The 24,621-nt window shown below is 43.2% G+C and overlaps 1 protein-coding gene across 10 annotated transcripts in view; it reads left to right on the top strand.

The window, feature by feature from the left end:
• Positions 1-24,381, top strand: part of POMGNT2 (protein O-linked mannose N-acetylglucosaminyltransferase 2 (beta 1,4-)) — a 30,207-nt gene extending 5,826 nt beyond the window's left edge. For 2 of the 10 annotated variants that reach the window (XM_040082825.2, XM_040082801.2), the window contains 3 exons: positions 5,704-5,906; positions 18,480-18,629; positions 22,067-24,381. In XM_040082825.2, the coding sequence (XP_039938759.1) occupies positions 22,159-23,895 (1,737 nt within the window). In that variant the 5' untranslated portion in view covers positions 5,704-5,906; positions 18,480-18,629; positions 22,067-22,158 and the 3' untranslated portion in view covers positions 23,896-24,381. Of the gene's footprint in view, positions 1-5,703; positions 5,907-13,700; positions 13,949-18,479; positions 18,630-22,066 lie in introns of those variants that run through there. The other 8 variants (XM_040082854.2, XM_040082810.2, XM_040082848.2 and 5 more) reach the window with 5 other exon arrangements.
• The last annotated feature ends 240 nt before the right edge of the window (positions 24,382-24,621 follow it).

Raw genomic sequence — 24,621 nt, 5'->3', positions numbered from 1 at the left:
AGAATTTTTTCAATTGAAAAGCAGCATTGTTAGTAGTACATACTGCCTTTAATGGAGAGGCATCTTTATTTAGAAGTCTTTTCTTCGGGGAGAAGGATGAAATACGCATATGGATATTAATGACAGGACAAACTGTTGAGGACAAGCTGGAGCTGTTGTGTATTTCTTTTCAGGCATGATTAGGACAAAGGGTGAAACAGTGAATATGCTAGATTTTTTTTTATTTTTTTTTCTCTCCCGATTTTTTTTCTTTTTTTCTTTTTTTTTCTTTTTTTTATTTTTTTTATTTCTTTTTTTAACTACCTTTTTTTTCTTTTTTTTTCTTTTTTTTTCTTTTTTTTTCTTTTTTTTTCTTTTTTTTCTTTTTTCCCCATTCCTCAGAAGCTCTGCTTATGTGTGGTTACGATTTTTTTTTTTTTTCTGTCAGAATTGTTTTAATAGATAGATATGATCCAGGACCATCTGGTGGAATTTGCTGTTGTCACATCTAGGTTTTCTGATGTATTGCCTGTCAAGTTATGTTGTATGTTCAGATGAATTTCTCATATGATCTGCTGACAGCTACTGACAGCCCTGAGATGGGAAGTTGGAAGCCTGGGGGGAAGAACAGAGGGGCAGAGATAGCTTTAAAAATGTAACTTTGATTGCTTTTGATTGGTGGGGTTTTATTTCTGGTATACACGGTGACTTATTTGTGAAGAAAGGTGAGTGAGGGAACTTTAAACCAAGTGCACCTAAAGTACTATAATTTAACTTGGAAGGTCTTGGAAGTCTGCCTGTAGTTTTGTTGTTGATTTATTTTTTTTTTTTTTTTTTGACATTGGGCTCCTTAGTCTTTCTCTGTCCTTAAATCTCCATCTGTAGACAATCTCACACCTACTTAAATTGCAGCCTTTTCTTCCTCCTTTACTCCTCAGTTCCTCTTTAGAAAGATTTCAAAATATTTTTGTACTTGTTAGGATGCCATTAGGATATATTCAAGCATCAGCTCAGCTGTTTTCAGAAGAAGTGGACTTTGAAGGAAACCCCATAGATGGAATATGGCCAAATCCTCTGCCTGTAACATGTTTGATAGCAATGCAGAGTGGCAAAACTGGTCTTCAGTCCTTAAATTAACTCTACACAAGCTTGCTGAGAAGAGGGTAATGAAGTGGCCAAAATAGAGTGTGTGTGCTCAAGCACGTGCAGTGGGCTTAATGCTCTAGGCAGCATTCCTGCAGGCATGTGGCTCAGGGACAGCCAGGTCATGGAGCACACCGTGCTCTTTGTGAAATGGATTGCAGACCACAGGTGCAGCCAAAATCACTTAGCCAGGCATAAAAGAGAAAGTCAGTTAGGAGGGAGAGCAATCCCATCAGGAGAAACTTGAGAAGAGGTAGATGCAGCCTGGCATAATGCTGGCTGTGGAGGATATGTTCCAGTCAGCACCCTCTCAGAACACACCTGAGCCCACTGTAGCAAAAATTTCAGCTTCTGATAATGGAGACTGATGAGGATCTCAACACATGGATTGTGTTGTTTAAGGTAGAGGCAGCATCTGAACAGATCTGCAGCATGACTGACGTTGTGCAGTCTTCATCTTTACTTCATGTGATGAAGAGGTGGGAGGGTGGAGATTACTTGAAGTACCTGGCTAGAGGCAGAACATAATTTATCAGAGTTCCTTTGTCTGAAGGAGTACACAGCCCATATATAATTCAGAAACATGTTAAAAATTAGGGAGCAGTTGTCTTTTAAAATCAGTGAGCACCCAAGTCTGTTGGTTTAAAACCTTCCAATATGTCAAAAATGAGCCATGAAAGTGTGTATAAATAGTACTGATAAAACTAAGCCCTTCATAAACTCAGAATAATGTGTATTTTCCACATTTAGGCTGAAATACCTGGAGCTGTATGTGGATTTATCTTTGTCAGTTCTTCTGAAATCATATTTAATAGAGATGTTCTTTTCAGATGTGATCTGTAAATAAGGTTTTTTTGTTTCTCTCTTTTGCAGTGAATGTTGTTTCCCCACCCCCCCCTTTTTTTTTTCTTTTTTTTTTTTCTTTTTTTTTTTCCTCTTCTTCAAGTCTTTTCTTCCTTCTTCTGGTTTAAACCTGCTGATGTTATGCTATAGTTAAATTATCAGAGAGGGAGAGTGGTATCAGTGTCCTCCGCCTTTTTGTAAAAAAATCTATATTTTTGTTTTCTGCAGTGTATTAAGAACAAGATAAATGAGCAGGGTGTTGCTATCCCTTATCACAGTCAGAATGATAAATGTCATGTCCTGGAAAGTTTAAAGATGTGTAAGAATGCAAATCCTTGGCCCACAAGGATGTGTGTTTGAAAGTGCTGATCCAACCAGGAGTTAGGCACATCCGTAAATCGAAGCAGAAGCATTGCTTCCATTGGGTGTATATTCCTGGCACCATGCTGTGTGGGGTGAGCAAAGCTCATTCTGTGAAAGGAGGTTTGACTTGTTTGAGTGGCTTGAAGTGGGCTAAGAGAATGAGCCTTTTCCTGTCCCCTTGAAGAGCAGTCTGAGAGCAGTGGAGGTTTAGCTGTTCTGTGTTAGTGTCTTCGACTCAACAGTGTGAACTGATGTAGATGGAAGTCCCGATCGTTTGATACCTTACAGTGCACTTCTCACTTTTCACACTCTGCCCATGTCTGCTAACCATGAGCACAGAGCCTTGTAACAGTGATACAGTGCTGCAGCATCTCAGCCTAGAAGGTGGAAGCACTAGAAGAGACTGAGGATGTTATATGGGAGCGCACAACATTTCCTCCCTAGCAAACAGGGAAATATGTAGAAATTTTCGGTAATTCATAACACAGCCAGGAGCGTGTCCTGGGGTGCATTAGGCACAGCATCACCAGCTGGGCAAGGGAGAGGATTGTCCTGCGCTGCTCTGCCCTGCTCTGCACTGGGGCAGCCTCACCTTGAGTCCTGTTTTGGGGGCAGTTGAGTGCAGTTTTGGGAGCCACAATATAAAGAAGACATGAAACTACTTAGAGAGTGTCCAGAGGAGGGCAACAAGGATGGTGAAGGGCCCTGAGGGGAAGCCTGGTGAGGAGTGGCTGAGGTCACTTGGTCTGTTCACTTGGAGAGGAGGAGACTTAGGGGAGACCTCATTGTCATCCTCAACATCCTCATGAAGAGAAAAGGAGAGGGAGCTACAGATCAGTGACAGAACCCGAGGAAGTGGCATGATGCTGAGTCAGAGAACATTTAGTTTGGATATCAGGAAAAAGTTTTTCACCCGAATGGTGGCTGAGCACTGGAAGAGGCTCCACAGGGATGTGGTCACAGCACCGAGCCTGACAGAGTTCAAGAAGCATTTGGACATTGCTCTGGGGCATATGGTGATTCTTGAGATGTTCTATGTGGGACCAAGAGTTGGACTCAATCCTGATGGGTCCCTTCCAACTCATCATATTTTATGATGTTTTTGCTATCTGGTTCTTTTTCTGTTTGTCCTTTAGTGGAAGTACTCTTTTTGTCTCTGTTTTCTTTCCTCCCCTGTCGTTTGTTTTCATGCCATGTTTCTTGTTTCTTTGTATTTGATGTCTCATGTGCTTTCTGAGGATGCAGTGTATTCTCTGCTGTGGTTGTTGTCCACATATTCCTGGTAGTGTGAAGTCATCTGTTTCTTTCCTTGTGGATTTGAGCTAGTTTTCTAACTGGGAGGTGATATATCATTTTTGTGTATTGATGGAAATGTTTTTATTTGGGTTTTTTTGGTACTGAATTAGATGTCATCCCTCTTGCATCCTTGAGACTCTAAAAGAGAGATGGAGGCTGAGTTTTCCTGATGCACTGATTTTACAGCATCAGTTTCACTGAATTACCACCAGCTGATTCCACAGCATTGCGGCTGGCATTGAAATTCTCACATTCTTCTCCTGTGTTTTAAGTGATTTTGTTTACTTCATACAGTGCAATGAGGTTTCAAGCTCACGTCTGGAAATTTCTTGGTGTTTTACTGATAAATACAGCTCAAAAAGATAATCTGTCTGGTTGTTCGGTTGGTTTTTTTTTTTTCCTGGAGTAGTCTTTGAAGGTTGCACATTCTTCTGTTGTACATCCTTTGTCCAAGTGTGTCCTTTTTATGCTCTATTCCCCTCCTGCTTGTTTCTTTATTCTTTTGGGTTTTGTTTAGGTTTGAGAAGAGACACACCTGAGTTTAAGTATAGTTGGCAATTTGGAGTTGACTTGGAAGTTTTTCTTACGACTGCCATGTTAGCAGAGTGCAGTAATTTGCCCCTTCATCTCGTCAAGCTTTTTCCAGTGTCAACTGAAAAGTTTCACAAACTTTTCCCACCTGCCTCCAGCTTTCATTGCCTTTTGACCATCCTGTGCTCCAAAGCTTGCTTTGTCATACCTGTGAGAGGCTGTGCTGCACAATTCTCTCATCCAAACCAATTGATGTTTCCTTTTTCCATTGTAAAATGTTTCACCTTTTCCTTTCAAAACACACATGCTCTCCTTCCCTCTGGCCTTTGACTTTGCCTTGTAAAACTGCAACAGAGATCTAGGTACTCACTGGCAGCTGGACTTCTTTGCTCAGTTGCATCCAGGAGGCCCTTCTTCAACTGCTAGATGTTTTGAAGGCCACATGTGCATAGAGAGGGGCCAAGGGGCATTTTGATACGAAATAAGGATTTCTTGGTTCTTGTGTGGAGGTGGCATATATGGAGTTTGGGATTAAAGATGAGAGGAATAAGAGTTTATTTTGGTAACAGAAAGGGTTTCTTGTATTTATGAAAAAATGGGGTTTGTACCACGCAGCTTACTTGCCAAAGTTCAGCTGAGAAAATGTTAGTGAAAACAGATCATGTGTTTTCAGTTGCAAAGATTTCTTTGTATTTGGTGTTAATTGCCTTTCCATCTTTTTACTGTTTTACCTTAGCAATTTGATTACACATGTATTTTTGCCCTCGAGAGACAGTGGGTGTGATACAATCTCTGTTTTAAACTGTTATCGTGTATTAGCAGGGAAAGATGTCTCTAGCGTCTGATCTGCTGGCTTCTTTGTAGCTCCAAAAGCAGAGCAGATGAATTATGGAATTTGAGTCCTTGACTGGAAGTCCTTGTCTAGTCCTAGGCTACTTCTGTTTCAGAGAACTATCTCTTTCTTCAGCTTAGAGCTGTGTATTAGGACCATACTTTAATGACATCAAAAAATTGCAGCGGGTTTCTCGGTTATGCTCTAGGTACCCCTTGTATAAAGTGGGCTTGCACACAGATCTTTCTTACTCATCTAGCTATGTTCTCTGATAGTGAGCCATGTAGGTTTTTAAAGATTCCTCTTGTGAAGTCTTACGGCTAATACTGAAAAGTAATCTTTGCTCCCCCTTCTAAAAACTTCTAAACCAGACTGTTTGGGATGTTTCTGCTACATTCTTCTCAAAGCCATGCTGTGAGCTTTTAATGTCTTTCGGTGCTAAAATTTCACCTGTTATGTTTTAGGGCTCAGTTTTGCATACTCTTCACTGAATAACACTCTTGGCAATTCAGTTCTCTTCACTGGTGTACTAATGTGAATGTTTTGTTTCAAGAGTGGTACCTTAGTTTCTTTAAACTCAGAGACTGGTGTAGTTTTAAGCTGTTTGTGACTCTTCAATCACCAGTGGAATACTTAAGCACAGTCTATGTAACATACCTTGGAAATGCCTTGAAAGAATTTGAAATCAACTGCCTCTGTCCCTTCTTCTGTCCCAGGGAAAAAACCTCTTCTGAGTTTGTGTGTAGGGACTGCACTCCCCCTACAGAAGAGGAATGCACTGTATATTGTCAATGATGCCCTGGATGTGTTGGGGTTTTGCATGTGCTTCTGGCAAGCAGACAGTCAGATGTAGTTACGGAATGACCACAGTCCATCACATGGAACACTCACTGGCAAGCCTTTGATGCGTTGGAAATGGGTGAGTTGTGAATTGCTTCGTGTCTTACTTTGCTGTTGTTTTCCCCTCTCCCAGCTGGCCACATGTAATGTTAATTGAGTGGGATGGCGGTGGATTGTGAATTGAAATCCCTTTGCACTGGAAAATTAGTTTCCCTGAGCAGATGAGGCTTTCATCTGTAGCTATGTGGACAAAAAGCTCTCTCCAGAAAGGTGTGTGACAGCACTTTCATGACCTCTTTTTTTGCACTGACTCAACCGTATCATAAACTCACTTTTGTGAGCCTCACTTCTGTGAGTCAGGCTGTTCCTGCTGTTGTCATTTATTTCAATTTTAATTCCAATATATTCCTGCTTACCTTTCACAACAGATAGGAGGAGTGGCGGGAGGGAAGAGGAGGAGCAGTGAAAAATATAAAGGTGCACAAAGATTAATTTGCTGTGTAATTTTCTCTTTGAAGGAGGGAGAGACACACCTGGGAAAATAGGTTATCAGACCTTTAAGCACACGGATGAAATACTGTCCTTTCTAGCAGACACTGTGGTGTTGCACTGAGGCAGTCACTTACTCAGCACTAAAACTATATGACCAGATTCATTTGGAGGAGGCATGATGTGGTTTTCTCTGTGTGTCTGCATTTTTACTGCCTTCAGCTAAGTTAGGGCCCTTGGTGCTTCTCACTTTTTAATGATTTGTTCTTACCTCTGCTCCTTGCTTCTGGCTGTTTGTTCTTTACTACTTAGGTTGTTACTCATGTTCATGTAGAGACCTGAGAGTTAATAGAAAATGAAGATTGGAATTGCTCTCACCTTCCCTTCTCCTGTAAGGTTGCCTGGGACAGTTCCACACACATTTATATATGGCTTTGCAGTATCATGGCTTCTGACTGTTATCGTTGTGTCGAAGTATAACGCTAAAGCTGGGAGGCAGCAACTCATTAAAATTAACTTATTTGGATTTATAAAATCACTGATTAATCATCTTCTAATATGGGTATAAACACAGAACAAATGTGGTCTCTTTCTTAATTGTAATATTTTATATGATAGTTGTACATATGTATTATAAACAAATATATATATTACTTAGCACAGAGGTTACAAGGCAAGCTATTATACACAAAATTCTCTAGTCCTTGCTCAATTTATGTGCATGTATTGTCCCACTGGAATATGGGACTCCTGTATACATACTTATTTTTAAGCCTTAAATGTATTAAATCTAATGAGAGAAGAGGGGTTTTATTTCAGTATTCTTTGGGCTTTAGTTTGGTTCATCACCTCGATGGTAAAGAAAGGGTGGTTATTTTGTGTAACTGTAAGTCACTCAGCAAGATGGTTGTTCCCTAGTCAGTCCTCAGTCCCTGACTTCCGTGCTTACTTGTTTCACATACTTGCTGCAGTAACACAGGTGCAGATTTGGGTCTTTACAGTTGCAAGAGAAGCTTTTTCTGCTGTAGCTTTAATCCCTTTGCCTGGAAAGAAGGGTTTGCTACCTCAGCAGATTGTCCCTGTCAGCCTCCAGGTTAGATCATAAGCACATCATTCTGCCACAGAAGGGGTGAAGCAGGATGAGCTAAGGCAGGAAGGTTGTAAATGTCCTCTATCTCTGACCTCTCCAGATCTGGGATAGGATTCACTGCCTATGGCCAATACATATGTATATTTTAGTCTTGTCTTCAGGGTCACAAGGCCTTCCGCTTTGAGGCTGCTGGGTTTGACGGCACTTAGCTTGGGAATGCTTCGCTAGTGAGAGGGTTCAGCCCTGCTCCAACCCTCCCTGTGCTAGGCAGCTTCTCTGGGGAACGGCTGCATCAATGCCAGCAGAAGCCTAGGGATGGAAAAATGCATCCTGATGTAGGAAGCTGTCTGGAGAGCCCTTGATGTTTTGAAATACTCTGTAAAGTTGCTGAAAGACCACTCTATTCTTGGCATTGCAAACATCAGCACGTGGATCCAGAGCTGTACAGAATGAATGAGGGCAGATGTTTTTAACTGGAGCTGTCTTAAACAGCAGTTAGTTTATTGGGCTGATGCTGCTCTTCTCTCAGTGACAGTCAGGTTACACTTCAGTTATTTGAAGAGATTCTCATTGCCAAAGGCTTGACTCGGCATTTGATGGAACTAAGGCAGCAGATCTTGGTGGTAGGAAGGAAGGGAACAGAAACGAGCTGCTGTGGCAGGGTTGGGTAAGGAATCTCCCATAATCGAAGGGCCATGGGTGAATAGCAACTGTGTCAGTAGTTTTGCAGTAGTTTTCCCTCTTCCAACAGGTACTTCCTGCTTTTTTTCTGAAACTTTCACCTTCTTGTGTGTGTTGAATGTCGTGTTGTCTATTTATGGGGGTGTTAAAACGGCTACACAAGTGGGTCACAAGGAGGGCTTGCAGAGACATGATACATTGATTTATTGGTGCAGAAAAATGGGGCAAAAATTAACCACCTTGGGTTTTATTACTATTCAGCTAAATACAACAGCAAGTCTAATAAAAAAAAAAACTTCCCATCAGGTCAGGCTTGGACTTCTTCCTCTTGCTGCTGTGCCCTTGATAAATATGCCTAGATTCAATAATCTTTCCATGAGTTTTCAAGCTGCTGAGGGCATGAAAAAGCTCTTCTTAGGTATTGAACTGTAAATGGTTGCATATGACACCTGGAGGAGTTGAAATGGGCTTTTACAATTAATTCAGTGTATTCATCACATTTTCCCTACTGTGTGCAGTGGTTCATGTTGAAGCTGAGAAAGATGATTCATTTGCTTTCTTCTCCCTCCTATCAGTAGCAGCAGTAGCCCTAAGAGCAACAGTAAATGCCTGGCCTGCAACCATGTGTTACTACTTCTCTTCTGGGCCTTCTGATGATACTATAATCAGATGAGGGACAGGGTAAGAATTTGTCTTTTCCACGGGGAAAATCAGACTGGGATTTTTAAGTACTAATCAAAACGCAGTTGTTATTTTTTTAATTGGCTAGCAGATATTTTTCAGTCCTATGATTTACACTGTTAGGAAACACCTGGTTGGTTTTTGGGGTTTGTTTTTTTGTAAACCTCCTGTATAAGTTATTTTATGATTTGTGAGACCTAATGCTCTGCTCTGAAATTTGATGTGCCTGTCAGCACCCCTGGGGTATGCTCCCTACCCAGAACATGGATATTTTGTGCTCCTTTAGCATTAGTCTAAAAGGTTACGCTACAGGGAGGGTATCCAGTGATGCTGTGCTCCTATCTGTTAATATTACACTGCTCTCCTAGGAATAGGGTTGCGTTGTATGCTGCCTGCACCCCTTAAAATGTGAGAATGTGTTATACAAGTGTGGCTGAAGGGGGCGTTGGAGGCAAAATAATCAGGTTGCAATTATGGGACTCAAAATGGCAGTCAACCTTTTTATTTCCCGTGATTTGATTTAGATTCTCCTTTAGCTTGGCTCTGAACTATTTTCCTGTCATGCTGCTGTTCTAGCTACTCACAGGCATTTGTCAGAGACTGGCTAATTGAAGCACATGCTCCAGCTTGGATCGAAACTGCTGTTTGGCTCAAAACTGTAGATGTGTAGATGCTGTTACTGCTTCCTTGTGGAGTTCTTTCCATGAAGTACTAGGACTTTGGTTTGTATTCTCAAGGTTTTTAAGAAAGCACAAAGTTTCTGAACATAGAAAAAGTGGAAGGTTAAAACAAAGGCAGCTTCAGGCAATGGTCCTATCATAGAATATTCTGAGTTAGAAGGCTCCCATAAAGACCACCCAAGTCCTGGACCTCGATTCTTGAAGCCCTCCTGTAATCCTGCTTGAGAACTGAGATGTTTTCATTAGTTCTGGAACAACTGCAGCCCCCTTGCAAACCAGTTGCATAATCCAGTGAAGGCAGTTAAATTCTTGGACATCCTAAGCCCTATCCTTTGGATACTTCCACACTGTTGTTATCTGTTCACCCCTGTAGATCTAAGTGCCTGACAGTTCCTGAAAAGCAAGTTTTGTATTTCTGTTATGTCTCCTCTTTTCCATACCTTGATACCCCTATGATGTTCACATTCAGGGGTGTTTTTCCTTTCAATAGCTGTATTTTGCTGTGATATTGACATCTTAATTTCCTAAGACATCTGTGAGTCTTGCTGGTTATTACTATCCTGTTTGTCTCAACAGACAGGAAGAGAGTTTCTCTTCCTTTTCCTCCAAAATTCCCAGGACAAGTCGTTCTGACAGGGCCTCCAACTTGAGGCTAAATTGTGGGTCTAGGGGGGATTTCCCAGGCATGCAGGAAGCCCCTGGACCTTCTGCACAGCAAGTGTGGTGGGAATAAAAGATGGGAGGAAGGCATGTGGGGAGCAGAGCATGTCAGGCTTGTGGCTACTCCTCCAGCAGCTCTTTGAGATCAACAGTGGCAGAGCTGGTAACTTACTCCTCTCTGTCCTTTACCATGTTTGCTCTATCACCTGTGGTCTTGGAGGCCCCAGCTTCTGTCTTGAGCCCTGAAGCCCATGAATACAGCCTTGGAATACACAAGAGGTTTTGCTTGGTAGATTTTTGACAGGAAGCTGCTCCCATATTAGTGGACGCTGGTGTGGTGCATCCCATCCAGATCCCATTGACAGGTTCAGTCTTTTTATCTGTGAAATGGGAGATGTGTTTCTTCAGGTGAGGTTGTGGCTTGATATTCAGAGAGGGTAGATGATCTTTCTGCTGTCTGGGCAGAAATGGTTAGCAAATAGCAACTGTGGGAAGCACCAGGGTGAGGCTGTACCCAGGGATCTCACAGGCAATGTTTTACCCTTGGTTTCTCATGTCAGTCTTGCTGAACATCATTGACTTACCAAACTGCTTTTATGAGCATGAATTATCTCAGATTCCCTTGCAGATACACTTGCACTAATTACATTTGCAGGTGCGCAGTTGGCAAAGCTGTAGGAGAGGGAATTGATTTATCTCTGTCACCCTGCTGACCTGTCATTACTGATGGCAAAATGGGAACTTGAAAGAGCACAAGTGGCACCTAACTGGAATCAGAACAGCTACCCAAGCCATCTCCTGCCTTGGGAACTGGCAGGTGACTGTCCTACACCTTTCTTGTCCACACACACTGCATACAGCTGCAGGAGCAGGCCAGTGCTGCTAGGGTGTAGGGATGTAGGATAGTAGGGATGGAGGGGTTTATTAGAGTGAGTAGTTCAGCATATGGCAAATTCAGATAGCAGGCGATTATATGTTTTGTATGTATAAAACATGCACATATCTGAAGAGGAGAATAAATATCTATGCATTTGTCAGGTTGATGTCAAGACAACCTAAGTATGTGTGTGTGTAAAATATGTTTGATCATATTTAAACCTTTTTAAACCTAATATTTATGTAAAACTTGCATCCTGCATCTCTTAAGCCTGAGAACATGTCATTCTTGAACCATTTGAGCAAAGTGGGATTTGGCCCCTGAGATATTCTTCAGAAAAATACCTTTGACCCTGTCAAAGTATATTCTTGCTTAGGAATTTTCAATATTTGGCTGAAGTCCTGGTCCTTTTGGCATGAGTTTTAATTTTATCTTCTACAGAATCAAAATATCATCCTCTCTATGTGAAGTCCCAATCTTGGTGTCCAGAAACCAAATGCTTCCTTTTTGTCCTTTCTGTATTTATCAGTATAAAGACATTTTTTGTTAGTTCAGGCATAATTTTTTGTTGTTTTTGTGCTCTCTAACTGAAATGCACTTTTGGTTCAAAAGCACTACAAGAAGAACAATTTCTTATAGAGAGTCCTTCTGGGACTATAAATAATAAATGCTGTGACTCAGAGTGATGCAGGCACCCCTGCAACATATATGTGCACTGCAAAGATTCAGTAAATAATGATTTACCTGCTCTTTCTCAGCCCTATACCAAGGGGGAATCTATTCAGACTTCCTTGGTAGCTTGATGAGTTTTGTTTGTGCTGTACTGCTGTCTAGGAGTTCTAAAATGTGGTGCTGTTTTTGAAGGCTGCAACTTTATGAGGGGTATTAAATATTCATCAAATTCTTAGTTCTGAGCTAAGACCTCCTATTCAAACCTTACCAGCTTGTAGTAGGTGCTGACTGTGAAGAGCTTGGGACTGCCCCACTTAGTGCCTTATGGTGCAATAGTAATGGACAGTTAATATTTCACAGTTGCTGGAATTGTTTGATTGTGGTTCCTCCCCCACCCCTTAATGATGTAGTTTTGTACTTAGTGGTGTGGCAGATTGACAAACAGGATCCTCTTCAGGATTGGGGTTAAACTCCCTAACTCTATGCGTTGTGGAACTTGTACCTAAGAAATCCATTAATATAACTCATTACATGGGTAGAGAAGGAGCTTATTCATAAGTAGAAGACCAGTCTGTATATGTTGTCCTTTCTTCTTCAGTAAAATAAAAGGTTGTCTAAGAGAAAGACAACAACGTGGTGAGTCTGGGTTATCTGGGTTGTCAGTGGGGTCCTTCTGATAAGGTCGCTGACCAAGATATGTGGGGTCAGTGGAAAGGCTCCTGTTAGCATTGGTGGGTCGCGCTGTGGAGCTTTCTGAAGGGCAGAAAACACAAAGATGTGTTTTCTCAAGCAAAGTCAGCTCCAAATCTAACTCCACTCCTAGAATTTCAAAATTCAGAGGAAAAATATCAGACCTGTTCCACACAAGGCAATGTCTTTGTATTCAGAGGGGCAACAGGACAATGAGATGGTCTTTAAAAGGGAAGGGTGACTTTGGATTTCCTTAGTCCCAATAGGACAGGCTGAGGGCACTGGGTGGGCTCGCTTCTCTTTGCTCTTTTTTATTATTCTTTCCCCCAGACACATGTAACTGACCAGTGTCTCTCTTGAGTTCCTCTCAGGACAGGCATAGGCTCGCGCTGTAGGTCCAAGTCTACTGCATGTGGGAGGAGGTATTAGAGAACTTCTCTAGTTTTTCATCCTTCTTTATTTTACCTGTTAGGTCTCAAAGGGAAAATCCTCACAGACAGATATTCAACAAGATGTGTCCTGCAAATATACAATCATGTTTGCAGAGCCTCATTTGTTTGCTTATGATCTGCTTGCAGGAGTGTCCCTGCAGGGCTGGGATCTCACTCCTGTGTTTAGTGGTGTGACTTTGTGCCATGAGCCTTTTGGAGGGCTATGATCTGCACGTAGATCCCACTGGGGCATAAGAACTGGAAGTGTTCCCAGTCAGTTCTATCTGGTTTGTCATCTTCATGAAGCTGCTCAGTCCCCACAGGTTCAAGCTCTGCTGTGAAGGTTGGTGTAAGGCACTCACCTCCATGACCTTGTGTGCAGTAGGAGATTCTCTTATAAGCTCCTGGATAATTTCTGTGCCTTTGTGTTTAGAAATTACTTGTTTCCACCATAAAAAATAACTTTAGTATGAAAATACTGTTCCCTGGATCTCTGCAGGAAAGCAATCACAGCCTTGTTCAATTCTAAGCCATTTGCTGACCATCACAGCAGGGAAATTGCTTTCCTGGTGCCAAGGGAATTATTAGAAAGCATGACGAAAGGCTTTCACGTCCTCAAGCAAGGGGCATTTTTTTTTTTCCTTTCTCTCCTATTGTTTTCTTCTTTAGTGTGAAGTGTATGGAGTAGCAGTGGCGTTAATGATCCTCAAAAGCAGGATTTCTACAATGTGTGTGTCCCCCCTCCCCAAAGCAGTTTGCCGCCTGTCTCCCAAGACAGGCTCAGCTCCGTGGAGCAGCACGGCGGTGTTTGTTTCAGCGTGGCCGCCCGTCGGGGATTTGCAGGAATACTGCAGCAAATCATCCTGCATGCAAGGCTGACCTCTGGGAGGCTAACAAATTGAGGTGAGCCAGCTGGAGCGATAGGACACTGCCGGCAGACAGAGCATGCTCAGACCTGGGGGAGAAAGGTAGCTCAGGCTGCAGATGGTGCACGCGTTACGGTGCCGAGAGCTCTTAGATGGGATTTTTGCTTCTTTGTGGTGGTGAGGAAAGAAGAGGACTGGAGAGTGCTCGTTCCCCTGCAAAGCATAGCTTTAAGGTGTCTTCTTTTTTCTTTCTCCCGTGAAAGAGAGGCACCGGATAGCATTTCCTGTTATTTAGCAACACCAGGTATGCATGCATGTGCTGAAACACTGATCTACCAGTGATAGTACTTCCAAGACTGAAAAGGTTGCAGATGCTCTGAATTACTGCATTTCTTTGCTGGGTGTCGTTGTAACTGTGCTGTGCTTGCTGTGCTGATCACATACGGCTCTGAATTCAGTTTTGTTGGCAGTCCTGGTTGCAGTGTACTGAGGAGAAGGGGGGAGGTTGGCATGTTTTCGATGATATCTCCTCGCTCCCCCCTTCCACGCAAGTTCACACTGAATCCCTCCTCCATGTGTGTACACATGTGGGAAGGGAGTCAGTAGTCCATTTGTAATCCCGCATCTTTGTAGTCGCTCTTTGTTTGACTTGTGGTTTGCTTTATCATTCTTAAACTAAAGTCTCATGGGGAAAACACCTCTGATACGGACTAAATTCTGTAGGTTTGCAGAAATATATTTCTTGCCGGACACATGCTGCTATGGGATTACTTTTTTTTTTTTTTTTTTTGCCTTCCCCTGAAAACATGATAATGTGGAGCTTGTGGTAACCAAGGAGGGATTTTCGCCGTTCTTATTGGCTGTGCTGTGCTCCGAACAATTTTGGCTCCTGCTTAGGATTTGCAGCACACAGGAGCGGTCCTGGGCACTATGCTGATGGAAAGCAGGGAGAGCTCAGGCTGTCAATGCTGCTGAGCACCAGTCCCAGTACCCGAATAACACAGGTACTCTGCCTGCTGGAGAGCACCGAAAGAAAGCATAGATAAAACACAGAGAATAACAAATGGCAGCTAAAGCCCAGAGGCACAGTTGGGGTGGCTGAAGATCATCTTGTTCAGTACTTTGGGATTTCACATCATACTATTTTAAATTCAGTTTTGCAGCATTAGTGAATTTTCCCTTCAGCCGCCCCCACTCTGTTTTTGCTTTAGGCAGACCACTGAAGTAAGATAAACCTGCTGCTCTCTTGACACTTTTTTTCTGACAAAAGTACCTTGTTTACAGACTAAAAGCAGGACACCAGGCAAAACGAGAGGGTTTTTTACTCCTGTGATGGGGCTCTTAATGACAATGTAACCAGATAGGTTTCAATGGGATACTCGGGTGAACAAAGATCAGCTGGGATGAACTCTGCCAGTTCAGCTTTCCCCTCTGTCTAGCCATGGTTATTTTGAGTAACTTGGGTTTTCATCTTTAGGCTTGGGACTCTCAGAAGGTGAGTAAGACTTGAGGGCTGAGAAAAATACCGCTTCTTTTTCTTCACCTTTTTAGCTCATTTTTCTTACATCTCTCTCCTCAAGCTCGTTTATAGAAATGCATCTTTTTTAGTGGAATGTTCTAGAGATCTGGGATTTTGTTTGGGGAATGGATTTCATACTCCATTATGGATGGAGAACTTGGAAACGCAGATTTAAAAAGCCCAAGAAATATTCTTTTTAGATTTATACTTTTAGCTCAGCTTTGAGGCTTGCTTCTATGCATTGACTGCTTAGTGTTGGAATTTTTTTAACCTGTTATTTTGTACATCAAGACAGGAGTATCAGCAAATACTAAATCAGTGGCTGCTAGTCATTGTGAAAGTCAGGTTGGATTTCCTCCTGTCCCAGCTCTCACAGACTCTGAAATTAAATGGAAGTCTTCTCCTGTTCATATGGAAGGTACTTTTGCAGTAAGGACCATTGCACAGAGCCTCAGTTTCCTTGGTTGCAGTCTTGTATAGAAAGATTTACAGTTTTGCTTTCTATTCCTCACTTATGCTGAACCATGAAAACTGAAGATGGACCTAATTTTGATCGCAACTATCTACAGATAAGATTTTTTTAAGACAGGGGTTTTAAAAATAACTGTTACATTTTGATTTTTTTAAATAAAGCTCTATTTTTAAAATTCTTCTTGAGACTATGTAGTCAGAATATTCTTATTTTTCATGTCCCCTCTTTGTATCAGGCTTCAATAATGATATTTTTATCTTTAACTGCTGGGCTTACTCCCTCTACAAGAATCTGCTCTTTTCCTGTTTAAAAAGTCAGCACTTCTACAGTTGGCTGCTTTTTACAAAGAAAATGTTCCAGTACATCAATCATTCAGTGTACCATCCTTTCTTTAATGTGCTATGTACTGTGAAAGATATATGTATCTCATTAAATAAATAGAGTGAATAAGATGATAACAGCTTTTTGGGCTGTGGGGATTGACTTTCTTGTAGTTCTGTGGGAATCTGTGACAGAGATGAGAATATAAGCAAGTTCTTGGCTGCCGAATCCCAACTCCCCCTCCTTCCAGTTGGGAAAGTTGCCTTCTAGCAACTTCTGCTTTAGGGATGAATGAAGAAGTATTTAAAACTGCATGTGTTACATACACTGAATCCTTAGCTAAGCCTCTTGCATCAGGCATGGGAGAAAGAACAGAAGACATTTTGCAGGGGGAGTGCAAAATGCCATGTTTGCATGCTTTTCTTTTCCTGTACTGCTCCTGGAAAGCCAGTCTAGGAAGAGATGGATCCAGGGGTAGGGAATGCTCATGGGGAAAATGTCCTTGAGGAGGGAATATCTGCTCCTACCCCTCCCACTGTGTTGCTGTAACAAGAAGCCCATTTCCTGCTCATGCACCTCTGCCCTAACTCCTTCGCTGTGGCAAGGGCACAGTCCACTTCCAGTTGGGTTGCATTTCTGGGAACTGTGGAGATGGTTCTGTTTGGACACCCTGCCACCACTGGCAGGCCATGCACAGGAGCTGGGCCAAAGCCAAGCTGGCCTCCATGAAGAGACATTTCCCTCTGTGCACAGAGTGGTGATGCTCTCTGGAAATGTGTCTCCTTCATGCTTTTTGGTTTTCCATTTTATGAGGCTATTTAGCCTGCTGTAGCTATGGGAAGCCAAACATTGGTCTGGAAAATGTTTGGGCAGTTGGTAACGGAGTTCATCAAGGCGTAAAAGGACAAAACCAATGCTTCTCATTTTGTTAATACCTGCAGAAATAGGTGACCCCTCTTTAGGTGTGCTGATCACCCTGTTCACCCTTGTTCTCCCTAATAAAGCTCTTGTTTTTTTCCCTTTGGAGGTCTTAGTAGTGTATGTTTGTCTTTTTTGTAGCTGGTATTTTTTTTTAATGTGGATTTTGTAGCTTTCCTCCCTATTTCTTACCTAGATTACAATTTTTGAAATGGAGAGGAGATTTGGAACATTGTCCATCATATTAATAGCTTTAGTGATTCATCCTACTGTAGCTTCTCAATTAAAAAAAGAACAACAGAACTCGTCTCCTAAATGAATCCAAACAGTTCTTTATGCCAACTGCCTATTAGTGGAAATTCCTCTCTCATCCCACCCACTCTGATCTCCTAGGCATGTTAACAGGAGATGGAGAACAGTGTCTCCATCTATGCTTCCTGTGTCCTTACCACTTCCTGAGGATGTTTAATACATCAGATAACCTGTAGCTAACAGGCAGAAGGTGCTGCTGTGTCCAAACTTGCATGAGAGTGTTACGGAGAGGGCTCTGCCAGAAGTGCCTGCTGAACACACCAAATGAATATTTCTGAAGACTTTACCTGCTCACCAGCAGCCAGTGCTAGTTAGAGGAGAAGTAGCTGGGCTATGAGAATGAAACTGTGATGCTTTTGCTAAGTGAGTGGGGGTGGAGGAAGAAAATGGGGTAAGTTCTTCATGCCTGTGAACTCTTGGAAAAAGAGTAAAGATGAGCTGACCAAAAATAGAGTGCCTCCCACAGGCTCTTAGCTGCTGGAGCAGTATCCATTGTGACTGAGCTGCAAGCCTCAGGATACGCTCTTAATTCCACTGCACAGTCTTGAGCTGCCCCCACACCGGTGTTTTTGTTGAACACCCCATGTCTGGCTCTAAGTCTGCTGCCCCCTGTCCTGTCAGCATCACTGCCAGGGAAATCTGCCTCTTCTACCTCTCTCTCTCTACCCTCTCACTCCTGCTGCTCCCCTGCAGCCCACTCCTCTCGGGAGTCCACAAGGGCACATCCCATCCCTTCCCATGGGACATCATTGCTCTCTGCCAGCTTGGCAGCGAGAGGCTCTGTGCAGCTTTTACATGCACATCTCTTCTGGCTTGGCTCTGGTCTATCAGTTGTCATGTCTCCTGGTGCTGAAGGTGCTGAAGGATGGTGCTTTAGTATTTCAAAGCAGAGAGTGAAAAAATGTCAGTCCAATCGATTTCCTTGGTAACTGGGGCGTATTACTCATGTGGAGCAGAGCCCTGATTATCCCAGTGTCACTAGGAAGCAAGAGGGTGGATGAATATGGGAGGGATGGGGAGGAGGGAGTCTGTGGGCAGCTCAGGGGGTGACTGGTCTAGAGACTGCCCTCTGTCTAGAAAGAAACAGCACAGAGCACTCTGCTCTTAAGAAAAGTAGCAGTGTGTCTGGCCTGCCACTTCTGCAAGTGCCTTTCAGTTCTTAGGATGTTCTCTGATGACACTGGGAGTGGCAGCTCTAGACCCATTTTTCGGGGGAGATTTAATAGTGAAAGTTTCTTTTATTGTGAAGCAGCTCCCTTCCTGTGGAAAACTAAATGCTTTCACCTGTTTCAGTGTTATCCTCTGCCTCCTGGGAAAGTTTCTTATCCTGGGTCTACTGCTGCTGACAGCACTTTGTGACTGATCTTGGCTTGGGGGACTGAGGAACCAGGGGACATGGAGAGTGATTGTTTGCCTTTACTCCCTCAGTGCAGCCTTTCTTGGGTATGTAAAAGCAAACAGTGGGATTGTTTGTTACTATTTATGCTTTATCATTCCCTGAGGGACCAAAAATTATAGTTCCTGAAGATCTGTTTTCACTGAAAGTGTCAAATTGAAAAAAAAAAGGTGGATGATAAAATGTGGGGAAACAGGCAAAGAACTAAGAAAGTTCTTTGAGTACCTGTGAAATTCTCCTTTCATTTCTGCCTGCAACACACCTTCCTGTCTGCGTCCCGTTGTTCACTTCCATCAAAAGCAGCTTTCTCCCAAGCAGCTTGAACCAGGATTTAGGAACTGGCAATGAGGAACAGAAATGAAGATGGATTACTTTAGTATTGCTAACATTTAACATATATTCCTGACACCTGGTTTGCTAAAGCACATACACGCACTTCAGCTAAGTGCAGAGAAGTGAAAGAGCTGCAATAAGGGAAGAGGTAGAAGAGAGCCTTGCAGAGGTGATTTTTACTAAAAAGCTGAGTTACTCATTCCTAGCCATTTAGCAGGTATGGCTGTGGCAGAGTCTGAAATGAGAATTGCTAACCTCTGAACATTGGCTGCATCCATCAGGCCGCATCTCTGAAGTGCCTCTTACACCCCTCCCTTGCGGCTGGAGGGGAGAGAACAAATCAGGGTGAAACATTTGAACAGGCTGTTTCCAGGGGGGCCTGTTTGGCTCAAGGGGTTTGTAATGGTCGCCAGAGTTCTCCACCACCAAAATGCCCCTGAAATGCAGTTGGTGTCAGTGGTGTTTTTATGGACTGTGGGCTTCTTTTGCCTTTGAAATACCCACACATACACACTCACCTTGCCATAATTCCCTTCTCTGCCAAGTTGTTGCAACTTGCATTGACTCCGCGGAACTTGTAGGTGCTTTGTTCTTCTGACCCACAGATGTTGACTTTCACAATGCCTGCGTACTGGCCTTCCTTTTAAGTGTGTGCTTGCAGCAGAGGACTTGCTTGTTAAAGGTCTCCTCCATGTACTGATTATCAGGCTTTGCACATGGCTGCTGGGGCTCGATCCTTTCCTTGCTGATGTTGTTGAAGTCATTTAAAGCTGTGCTCACAAGATGATAGGTTTGTAGTGGAGAGGTTAGGATTAGGGGTACAGAATTGGATGATATCATTAGACATGTTCTTCAAAGACGGTGAAGAAGTAAAATAAAGCTTTGAAAGTCAGTACCCATAAAATAATTCAGGATCTGTCCCAATCAAAAATTTGTCTTCCTGAAAACCAGTTTGCTTGCATTAGCAGAACTGGAGTGATGCACTGCTGTCCCCAGTTGGTTTCCATTCCAGGCTGTCCATGGGATAGCCACTCTCATGGCTCTCTCCAGGCTGAGAGTTGCACAGCCATGAGGAGCAGCAGTCATCCCCTGTTGGCAGAAGAGGACAGATTGAGATGTGATGTGACAGTCATCATTTTTCTGTGCAGGATATCTGTGGCACCTGGGACAAGACCCAGTTAAAATTTCTGTGGTGGAAACAAAGGCTATGTGTTAAAAAAGGGTATATCACAGTCCTTCATGCCTCTTTTGACAGAGACTGGCTGAAGAGATGAATGAATACTAAGAATGAGATGGAGAAGCATCTTTGGTGCCTGGTTTATGGAGAGTTGATCCTGCCCTGATAATCAGATGACCACTCTAGGTCCCTTTCTTTCTTTTCCATTGTTGAAATCAAAATAACAAATTTTTAATTTGCTTGCTTTGCTTTTAGGGAGTTTCTAAATAAAGCAATTTTTCAGACCACTTGATAAAGGAGGTGGACTTCATTTCTGTTTCATTTGAGTAGCTAGAAATTGAAATGAATTTGCTGCTCAGACCCCCAGAGGCTGCCTCATGAGTTTGTGTGGCTTACAGCTAGTGCTTGTTTCTTTGGCATTATTCAGACTCCCATGTACCTTCAGTTCTTCCTAAGACAGATCCCCCAGGCTGTTGGGATCTCATGAGGTGTAGGAATCCTTTCTGATTTCATTGAGTTCCATGAATGATTCTCCATCCAATTCCAAGTTGCAGGATCAAGCTTTTAAGTTGCAATAGCTCATTTCAAAGGAACTCCTTTGGCAATAGTGGTGTTTGCTTTGGTCCCAAATATGCCTGGCTAACTTCCTCCACATTGCCATGTCAGAAGTATCTCTTGGTTAAAATGCTAGAGGCTGCTCCTGATGTCAGAACATGTGCTTGAGACGTTGCTTTTTTTCTCCCCTACAGCAAACGTGCACCAAAGGAAATTTAAAATTTCTATCTTTAAAAATGGCAGCTAGAAACAATCTAATGGGGTAAATACTAATCAGAAATTTCCCTTCCTGGAGTTCCCCATGAGTCACAGCTGCAATTATTTACAGCCTGACTAGCAGTGTATCTTGATGCATAATGAAAATTGAAGCCCATAAATTCTGTAGGTGAATCAATACTTACAATTGAAGTTCACAGTTGAAGTTATAATCAATAGTCTGATAGAAGCTAGTAGTGTTTCTGCATAGAAGGAAAACAGTCGCAGGCTCTAACTGAAAAAGAATCAGGGAGGCTTTGGAGCAGCACAGAAAAGGTTCTCAAGTTGGGATGGGAAAATGCCAACAGTAAAACCCTTCAAATGCATTAGCTTATCATTTGTTTAAGGGCTGGCTGTGCTGTGCAAGCCAGACTCTCACTAAATGAAGGTTTGATTGCTTTAATGACACATCAGTTCCTCTCATAAAGAGCAGAGCTCTCCTCTCTCCCATGCCAGTATTTCTTTTGGAAGAGGATGTTGGTTCCTAGCCTTTGATCCTGGATTGCAGCCAGAGCAATACCCTAGTGACTCAGGATTCTCCCTCAGGGCAGTCCATAGACCTGCAAGTCCTTCCCCCACCCCTGGATTAAATGCAATTGAATGTGATGCTCACTAGTTCACACTGCACACTGAAGTGCAGCGAAATCTTTCCTGGCAATTCTTCTCGAGGTACTGCTACCTGCACAGTGAAGGCGAGGGCATGGCTGAGCGCTCTCAGCCATACAGAGCGGGAGGAGCTTGGTCTCTGGGTCCTCTGCAGGTGGCCCAGTGACTGCAGTGCTCTATTTCCTCTCACTGTGGGAGTGGTCTGCAAAAAGCAGAGTGGTCCAGAGTCCCAGAGAACATACTTTTCTTTCTAACAGATCTTCATAGATCTTCGTCTTCATATCCTTAAACTCTTTTATATTTCTTCTTCAAAAGCATAGAAATGAAAATGAGAGAGGAGCCTTCCTGTTGAGCAGCTCCCAGTTCTGTTTGCTTTGTATTTTTTTACAGTTTTGGGGAGAGCTTTGGCACTTTTTTCTTCTTTCCCCTCATTCCCTGGAACGGGAAAAAATTACCAAAAGAAGCCTAAACTCTCTTGAATAGTCCATAAAATATGATTTATGATGGAGCTATAAACCTGATGTTTAAATGGTTTCTCTCTTGTTTTATTTTCCACAGGTCTTTGCCCTCACCATGTCAAAGAGTGTTAATGATGTGTTCCCTCTCCATTGCATTCCCCACCTGTCATCCTGCTAGGATCTAACTACAGAATGAACATAGCAGCTGTGTTCAATGCCCTGCTCGTGTCCATCCTCGCTGCCGTGCTGTGGAAATACATCAAACTGCGCGACCATGCCGCCATGGTGGAGGAGGAGTTGGTCCTCATGCGCCAGGCTCAGGAACTTTCTGAGGCTCAGATTGACTACCATGCAGCTCTGCAGGCCCTGGTGGAGAACGGTACCAGGATGGTGTGCACTGGCAGGATGCACACCGACCGCATCTGCCGCTTTGAGTCCCTCTGCTACTCTACCGAGGCTGAGGAGTTCATCTACTTTCACAGCAACTCCTCCGTCATGCTGCCCAACCTGGGCTCCCGGAGATTCCAGCCGGCTCTGCTCGACCTCTCCTCTGTGGAAGATCACAACACTCAGTACTTCAACTTTGTGGAGCTGCCAGCTGCTGCGCTGAAATTTATGCCAAAGCCGGTCTTCGTGCCTGATGTGGCGCTGATTGCCAACAGGTTCAACCCAGACAACCTGATGCACGTCTTTCATGACGACCTCCTCCCCATCTATTACACCATGCAGCAGTTCTCCGACTTAGATCTGGAGGCACGACTCTTCTTCATGGAAGGGTGGAATGAAGGTGTTCACTTTGACCTGTACAAGTTACTGAGTAACAAGCAGCCGCTCCTCAGGGAGGAGCTTAAAACCCTGGGCAGGCTCCTCTGCTTTACCAAATCCTATGTGGGACTATCCAAAATCACCACCTGGTACCAGTACGGATTTGTCCAGCCACAAGGGCCAAAGGCTAACATCTTGGTTTCTGGTAATGAGATCAGGCAGTTCACCAAATTCATGATGCAGAAACTGAACATCAGCATGGAGGAAAGCTCCAGTGAGGAGTACATCGTTGTGTTCAGTCGGACAATCAACAGACTTATCCTAAATGAGGCAGAACTAATCCTGGCTCTTGCTCAGGAGTTTCAGATGAAAACCATCTCCGTTTCTCTGGAGGAGCATTCATTTTCCGACATCGTCCGGTTGATCAGCAATGCGTCCATGCTGGTCAGCATGCACGGGGCCCAATTAGTCATGTCGCTCTTCCTGCCAAGAGGGGCCACCGTGGTGGAGCTCTTCCCATACGCTATCAACCCCGAACACTACACCCCTTACAAAACCCTAGCAACCCTTCCTGGCATGGACCTGCAGTACATTGCCTGGCAGAACACCGACAGGGAAGACACGGTAACCTACCCGGACAGACCTTGGGATCAGGGCGGGATTGCTCATCTGGACAAAGCTGAGCAGGAGCGCATCATGAAGAGCACAGAGGTGCCGCGGCACCTCTGCTGCCGCAACCCTGAGTGGCTGTTCCGCGCCTACCAGGACACAAAGGTGAACATCCCGTCTCTCATACACGTGATTAGGCAGACTGTGAAGTTTAAGCCCGGACCCAAGAAGCACAAGTGGTCTGGGAGCCTCTACCCCGGCAAAGTGAGGGATGCCAAGTGTCAGGCCTCCGTCCAGGGCACGAGTGAAGCTAAACTTGCTGTGTCCTGGCAGATCCCCTGGAATCTGAGGTATCTCAAGGTCAGAGAAGTAAAGTACGAAGTGTGGATACAAGAGCAAGGGGAAAACACTTACATGCCTTATATATTGTCCCATCAGAATCACACCTTCTCAGAAAACATTAAGCCCTTCACGATATACCTGGTGTGGATACGCTGCATCTTCAACAAAAATCTCCTGGGACCTTTTGCAGATGTGCTCTTGTGTAGTACATAACCTGCTGCACTACCTGTACAGCTCTAACCTGCTGTCTGCTCCATCTGTGGTATAAAACTTCTCATCTTGTAGTTTGTAGAGGGCTGAAGAGGACTAGACTGTACCAGTGCCTAAGTGTCCATTTTATTGCACTCCACATGTGTCCTTTCAATTGTATTTATTTCCAGTGAGTGTTTGGAAAAAAAAAAAAACAGAGAAACCTCTGGTTTCTTCAGTAACTTCCAGAGGTTAAATTACTTGCTGAATACATGTAATTGAACACAGAATGGAAGTGAACTGTGTGTACCTTGGTCGTGATTTAAATTTGTTTCTATTGTGTGGTGACTATTTAAGCGCAGCATTAAAGCGCAGTTAATTCCATGGCTAAGTGGGCAATTCTCATCAGCTTTTTCATTGTAAGTTATATTTTTCAGTAACTCTTGACTGTAACTTTGAGTTCAAGATTTTGTATGAGAGCCTTCATTAAACTGCTGTAAATCTCCTCAATATTTTTTTGCATTTTATTATTTGTCAAAAGCATTACTGTGATAGATTTGTCCATTGCTGATAAAATGTGTATCTGTAGCTTCTTATCTTTATATTTTGACCGAAGAGAACAACTACAGACTACAGCTTTGTGTTTAAAATCAGATTTTACTGCACCCCTATTGCAAAAGGTTGTAGTAACAGATAAGAGGTAAAAGGGATGGAGTAGATAAAATAATTTACCGTGTTTTAGGCGTTTTC

Source organism: Hirundo rustica, chromosome 1, assembly GCF_015227805.2.
Source record: "Hirundo rustica isolate bHirRus1 chromosome 1, bHirRus1.pri.v3, whole genome shotgun sequence".
NCBI classification, from domain to species: Eukaryota; Metazoa; Chordata; class Aves; order Passeriformes; family Hirundinidae; genus Hirundo; species Hirundo rustica.
The sequence above is the reverse complement of the archived record's forward strand: the minus strand, read 5'-3'. Positions and strand labels throughout refer to the sequence as shown.